The sequence below is a fragment of the Haemaphysalis longicornis genome, unplaced genomic scaffold, assembly GCF_048455015.1.
Source record: "Haemaphysalis longicornis isolate Haplotype H1 unplaced genomic scaffold, Haemaphysalis longicornis Haplotype H1 scaffold_2, whole genome shotgun sequence".
NCBI lineage: Eukaryota > Metazoa > Arthropoda > Arachnida > Ixodida > Ixodidae > Haemaphysalis > Haemaphysalis longicornis.
In genome coordinates this window covers 105,101,181-105,108,753 of record NW_027526295.1, presented here as the reverse complement: position 1 = coordinate 105,108,753, position 7,573 = coordinate 105,101,181, and the positions used below count along the sequence as shown (strand labels likewise).

General features: G+C 45.1%; 1 protein-coding gene across 1 annotated transcript in view; it reads right to left on the bottom strand.

The window, feature by feature from the left end:
- The window catches only part of LOC144169091 (alcohol dehydrogenase [acceptor]-like), a 94,096-nt gene that overhangs the window by 9,485 nt on the left and 77,038 nt on the right, over nt 1-7,573 (bottom strand). The window contains exon 10 of the mRNA XM_077698099.1: nt 2,596-2,809. Within this exon, the coding sequence (XP_077554225.1) occupies nt 2,596-2,809 (214 nt within the window). The remainder of the gene's footprint in view (nt 1-2,595; nt 2,810-7,573) is intronic.

Below are 7,573 nucleotides of genomic sequence, written 5' to 3'. Positions count from 1 at the left end.
TTGAGTGAGTGCAGATGTGCTGCTCAGCATTGAGTCTGAGTTTGAGTGAGTGGTGATTCGAAAAAAAAAATTGTGAGTGAGTTTGAGTGAGCCGCGCCAACTTTGCCGAGGTATGGGTCAGGGTATGTTAGGTTACGTTGGGAGATAATATTATCAGCGAATTTTCGGCCAGCCAGCTTTTATGGAAACTGCCGTGAGAAGTTCCGGGATGTAATCCTCGCGGTTGCCGTGAGTGTAGACACAGCCAATGTGTTAAGAGGGGGGGGGGGGAATGGGCGAAGCTTCCATAGCGATGCATACTACAAATTGGCTGTTTAGGAGCTGACACTCCGCCAGTGAAGAGGACGAGCAATGAAGCAATAAAGGTGGCAATGATATTGTAGAGTGATTCACCGAAGGTCTATCCGGTATACGACTGGCATTAGCGAAGTATTTAATGATGAAAGCTTTGGTGTTCATGGGAGCGGGGGTGGGTGACGCTGGCATTGACGCCTCAATAGCGCTTAGTTTGGGGAGTATCGTTTTTAAGTAAGGTGCAGTCGTTCAACAACTGTCGTGGAGCACCCGACACAACATTTGAACAATTATTTTTCGCAGTAAATGACTGTGGGTACCTCAGGCTTGGTTTATATGTCTTGGTTTAAATACTGCAAGCGCAGCATATTTGTCGTCTAAATTCAATAATAATAAACTATCTAACATTGTCTTATTGATTTGCAAAAACACTTGATTAGCTGTATAACAAGAGGGCCGTTTTGTGAATTTCATACGGGGCACAATTTAGGGTTTAACAATCGCATTTAAAGAAAACTTAGGCTCGAACAAGACTGAATGGAAATACGGAGAATTTATAAAAATGACATTGTGCAGAAATTTTGGCAATAGTCTACTGATGCAAAAACATATCTGCCCCGCTTATTTTACAGACAGACAGACAGACAGACAGACAGACAGACAGACAGACAGACAGACACACAAACAGACAGACAGACAGACAGACAGACAGACAGACAGACAGACAGACAGACAGATAGATAGATAGATAGATAGATAGATAGATAGATAGATAGATAGATAGATAGATAGATAGATAGATAGATAGATAGATAGATAGATAGATAGATAATTGTACTCCCTAATAGACGATTTGTGTATTGTCTTGCCGAGAACCGTTCGTTTTTAGCGATTTTCAAGTAACCGCATTGACAGAATGGATGTCCGGTTTTACGCATGCACCGTGTTTTCATAGATCTTATCAGGCTTTTCGGTCGACCAACCTATTTATGGGGAAATGCATTAGTTTTTTAATAGAACGCCAGCGGTCCAACTAAGAGAGCTTTCGCTTTTAAAAGAGGATGTCCCGACCTCATAACCTGTTGATAATCGATCTAGTCGCTTAAAAGTCGTATGGCACATAGTTGTCAACCTCACGTTTTACGCTTATTTTCTGTGAGTACGGAACCACTGAAATGGCGTTCGTTTGTATGGATACTTTGTATTGAGCTTTCTATTTGTTCTATAGACCGACCAACTTCACACCGCAAATTTTTAGATATGTTATATGTCTGGCTTCGGTCATGAGTGCAGTACAAACAGCTCATATAAAAGCAAAACGCCTGTCGCATTTAAGGAAAATTCCAGGCAATAAATGAAATGTAATAATTAGAAACAAAGTTGGTTGTGCGGAATGAAATACCATGCTTCCCTTTCAATTGCGGTGCATCTAGAAGAGCAGGCATACCACGGCTTATGACTTCAATTCCACCCTCGGTGTTGCCAAACGCAAAGTAGCTGTATACAAGTAGATATTTTTATTCATAGAACTCCTAATTCCCCCGCAAAATAAAGTTTCCACTAAGCTTAAGCTTTGTTCCTGGATTCATTTCATTGGTGTTTGTTTCTTTTTCTGATATTTTTTAACGGTATGAATACCGGTGAGGTTGTAACAGAGCTGAGATATTTCCACGAGGAATTAAAAAAATGGTAGTGTCGCGGAGCTCCATGCTTACCCACCACCGAAAGCAACGACGAAGGAGTATGTGGCCTCGAGCCTGGTTCGGGTGGTCATGGCCACTTGAAATAAATTGCATCACCTTCAACCATATCGCATGTCACCTTTCTTGCCGCCTGTAACAATTCTTTGAAACAGCTCTGTTGTTATTACCAAGCACTGCATTGCCGCAATCTCTTCAATTGGTCCTTGGCTATCACACCCGTGCGCGTTTCGACGCGGTGGTGAGGAGTGGCATACCAGTCGTTATGTGAAAGCATTACTAACCCCAGTTACTTCCCAGCAACCTCTTTTGCTGAACTATAAATGAAAATGCGAAGTTATTATTGGTTTCTTGTTTTAGGAGTTCGAAAAAAAAAATGACCGATTATGTAGGGGGAAGTACGCAGTTTTTCTTTTGGGGGAGGAAGGTGTTTAAATCGAGTGAATCAATACCCGCGAAAAACCACGCGTTGTGTCTATTTTCTTCTCGTTATCGACTATTTGTTACGGTATTTGAGCAGACTGAACCTTCTTACTCTTGCGGCAGTTATTAAAAGAAGGGAACATACACAAAAACACGGGGACGTTTTCTATTACATTACCTTAGCCTGGCATCGAGCACGGCATCCGGGTGTGTCCCCATGGGTGCAGTGCAGCACGGGTGCCAGCCGGTGTGGGAATAGGACCGCACCATGCATTTGATGTGTTCCTTAGTCCACGCAGTGAAGCTCGCACATGCAGGAGTGGAGTTAAACAAAGCCACGTGGCCGTTTTTCATAGTCGTTGTTTTCATGACGCGTAAAGCAATGTTCACTCCTGTAAAGATCAAGGGGGAGCAAGAAAAAATGTGAAGTAATTCCAAGGATACGCTGGTATTGTTTTTGCAGGGCGTCAGCAGAAAGTTTTCAGAAATCTCAGTTTCGCAACATTTGCGTAAGGTGCGTATACCTTATGCACATCTGCCCCAGTAGTGGCGTAAGCAAATTATTTAGTGCGAACTGTTGAGCAAAAAATCAAGAACTAAAGTTTTCAATGTTTCTCTTTTTTATAAATTACCTATGTTCTATATACCTTCATAAATGCGAACATTCAAAGAGAACTGCCAACCAATCTGAACAGTAAAACTGAAGCTTCTTGAAGTGTGGACCAGAGATCCACAATGCCGCCCTTTGAACCTTGTTGCGGGAGCATATATAACATATCAAGTTATTTGGTAAGCCTAGAACTGCTATTACACAGGTAATATCAGACTTCTAGCACTCTATAAACTAAAAAAAATGCCAACGTCCAATATTACTTACAAGAAAGTGTGGTATAACAAGCTAAACAAGGCAGGTGTTTCGAGGAATACAAATGAACCCTTTGGCCCAGCGTAATCATGTTGATGGGCGACAGTTGCAAAATACTCGCTGCAAACAATTATACAGTAAGAGTCATGGCGGGGTGGATTATAGAGACTCTGAAGAAGCCTATTACTACTTATTCAGGTTAAAGCACAGATCGTGTCTGTCATATTTTTAAATATAAAACCCGATTTCAACAATTTATCACAAGAAATAGTGTTTGGAGGGGCCCTTTCCCCTCGGAACATCCTTGTCAGCCCTTCAGTGACCACAGTTGTGAAGGCACAGTGACAAATCTGTATAATGGGAAATAGCGTATTGCGATAACGTTTCGTACCGCTGTCACGGGGGCACTTTCAATCGTAATTGAGAATGAGTCAATCCGGATCGAGCCTAACCCGGATTGGGCATTGTTACACGGCCTATTTAAATAACGATTGAGCGCGATCCCACTCCAACTCAATTTTAGTTCCCGAAGCGCGATTGAGGCTTTCAAGAGGGATCAGAATAAAGCGCCGATAGTCTCGTCCCCGCTGAGTAACGTCACGGAAGGTGACAACTTCAGATAACGCCACAAACTGTATCGAACAACTTGTAACTTGATGAACATAAGCTCGCGATAATCTTTATATAGTTACGTATGCCAACTTCTACAAATATGCATTTGTGTGCTCTCAACACCACGCGTCAATCCATCTTGAAAACAAAAATGGCGCCGGCATGACTGCCGGTGGCTGCATCGAGTACAGCAGTTTTAAGTGCGAATGCACTTCTTAAGCGAGCCTGAAGCGTCCGCCGCCCTCCGCATTCCGCCGCCGTCCGCATAGCAACAGCTGCGGGTGCGCGCGCTCCTCGTCTTCCTTGGCAACGGGGGGAGATGGGCGCGCGCTGCCTGGCCGCTGACATGGCACATACCCACGTGGGGGATTGGCCAGGAATCTCCTCGTCTTCCTTGGCAACGGGGGGAGATGGGCGCGCGCTGCCAGGCCGCTGACATGGCACATACCCACGTGGGGGATTGGACAAAGGAGTACTGAGACGAAATTTCAAAGCTGAGATCCGCTCTAGCAATCAAGTACAACGACAACACAAATAGGTGTCTGTGCATGGCACATACCCACGTGGGGGATTGGCCAGGAATCGTGCGTGAGAAGGGCTAATGCACCCGCTTAAAGGAGTACTGACACGAAATTTCAAAGCTGAGATCGGCTCTAGCAATCAAGTACAACGACAACACAAATAGGTGTCTGTGAATAAATGCATCTTTCTTTCTTTGTAGTTGTGTGTGTGTGTGTGATCTCTCTTTCGCGAACATTACAGTTGTGTGCGTGTGTGTAATCTCTCGACTACTCATTAAGATCACGATATCCACCGTAATCGCGCAATCAACAACCATGCATTCGCACTTACACACTCTCCCCCTCGGGGAAGTGCGAGAGAATTTTTTTGTTAGATCATCTTTCAGTATTGCCACTATTGGTACGAATATCAAAAAAACGCACGGAAGACAGCCGTCGTCGAGTAAGAGAGGGCTCGCAGACTGCACCACAAAGATTTTCACCCGTTTCTACAAATAACCATGCTACGACGGGGGGACTTGGCAGCACTGCAAATTCGGCTGATACCAGCTACGACTGCGCAGGAGTACCAGTATCCGGCTGCAAAATAAATTTTTTTGGCGCCATCTGGCATTCGTCAGTGCAATTGCTGCAACTTCTCAATAGTGATTGATACATGCCGTGTAGCAGCGGCGGTGCGTCGAGCGCGCTCGAAAAGTCGGTCGCGCTTCGCTTCAATCCGGATAGACAGTGCATGTATGAAAGGGGTATAAGCTTTTTGAACTGCCCATGAACATCAAAAACTAATATTAACCAATACACTCCATAACATCGATCATGTGAAGATTGAGAGAACAAGAAACTACGCTAAATAACAGAGTAGTGCGTACTCTTGATGCGATCACTAATACAATCACACCAGATTACAACGAACCGGGATAGAGCGAATTACGCTATATATCGGACGAAACAAATATGTTACGAAAATGAATGCGAAGCGTATTCCTTAAAACGAAGTTCACATCAGATATATCCAACTTGGCGCGCCTACTATTGCACCGAAATGCGTGGTCTTGGAGCGGTGATTGAGGTGCTGATTGGCTATGATTGAGATGTTCAGCCTCGCATAGACCGACGTGACACCCGACACCTTCCGTAACTGTTTCCGACGCACGGGATTCACGACGGAGCCCATCCAGCTAGCGGGTACGGACCAAGACTGCATCATGGTCGAACTCCGCGAAGAGCTCGCCAACGTTCCAGATGCTGTGCCGAAATGAGTGTCCTCGGAGGATTTCCTGAGTGTTGACAACGATGTTGCCATCACTGTAAGATCCACGAGCATACTTTGTGTTCGTTTCGTTGTGTGAAAATGGCACGGTGGGAGAGGCGGAGGGTCCCGAATATTGCGAACTCGCAACAAGAAATTCGTTATAGACGGGTTCGGCTATATCGAATTATTCGATATATCGAACTAATCTCGGCGCATATTACAGTTCGCGATAATCGGGTTTGACTGTAGGCCGTCTACTGTAGTTTTTCTCTTTTCCAGATTCAGACGCAAAGCAAGATTTGATACTTCCTCTGAAGAGTGAAATAAAGAGCAGCGCGTGTTAATGTAGACGCTGCAGCCGATACGAGAACTGAACACGTTAATTTTAGTGTTTCTCACCATAAAGTGTTTATAAGGAAAGTGGCGAGATCCCTTCCCACTGCCAGCACTGCAACACCCCGATAACATCTCACCATCAATCATTCTCTGCCCACGCGCACCTAAACCCCTCTCCCCCTCTGGAAGAGTGGGGAACGGAGCTGACCCTTGCGGAACAGCCCGCCAGCACTCCCAAGTAGCCGAATTTACCATCGTCATCAACTCTAGCATGGCGTGGCTACAGAAACGGGCAGGTGAGTAACGCGTAGGATATAGATCAAAGCCATTGAAAGCGTTGAGGCGGATCGCAAAGAAGAGCACTCCTAGCTTTTCGATAACGCGAGGCGGAAGCACGGGGACTCAGGCTTCCAAGTGGACTATCATGCTTTCGCATTCACAACTCATAAGAAGTGCTTATGCGTCCTCGGACTTAATTCGTTCGTTTCTCTTTAACGTGCTTAGTGGCATGAGGCGGTGAACTTTTGATTTGGTCACATTAGTAAGTGATCTTTTATCTTTCCTGGCTGCGTACTGGGCGTGAATATCCTAGGAAGGAGCGGTAGCATAGTTTTGTTATTTAGATAATAGCTTCGGTCCCATTATTTTACGCCTTATTTTACGCCCATATTTAATGCCTTCGGGTCCTTAAGGGACTAAGAAATGAAATAAAATGAAATGAAATGAAAAGGAAGGGGCGAGAAGTCAACCGACATCGGTGTTGTATTTCAAAGTAATATCCATCGATAAGCCCCGCCAATCTGCTCCGGCCCAGAGGGAAGTTCCTTTCACCAAAAAAGATCACAAATATTAGAATACTTTCCCATTCCGAGCTGCACAACGTCAAGAGTTACAAGAGGGGGGAACTACCAAAGACGGAATTATTAGTTTAACTTCGTTCCAGTAATTGTGCGAGCAAACGGAATCAGGCACACAAGAACATTCTACAGTTACGTTAACTGGCGGTTGCTTTTCAAGTGCAGAGCACTTTAGGGACTCACATTGTCGTCGTAGCTCGCTAACGGTCGATGTCAAGCGACTACCGGAATCAGGCGGCGCAGCGAGATAACGGACCCAAGTAGAGCCTGGTGTGCCGTCGTCAGGGAGTCACGCTGAGGCTTACAAAACCACGCGGTTTAAATAGTCATAACCGTTCCAACCTCTTAAACCGCTGGCGCTTGCCATACAACTCCCCTTATTTAGCGCGAAAAAACTGCAGGTACATTTCAGGCAAATTCTCTGCATATAACCGGCAGCGCCCGCGTTCATTTAGTTATTAACGCTCGTTGTGTTGATTTTTACGATAGTGAGCAAAAAAAGCAGCCGCGCAAAAACAAAATTACGCCAAATGACGCAAAAGAGATCCAGCATACGAAATTAAAGCAAGCACAAAAAGAACAGAACTTCCTCTGGCGCAGTTTTGGGCATTTTCAGGCAGGCGAGCACTGCGAAGGCGGGAAATTTGAATGGCGCATATTCATTAGGAGAGGAGTGAGACAGTACGGCGGAGAGCGTGATGGGTAGTTGCAGG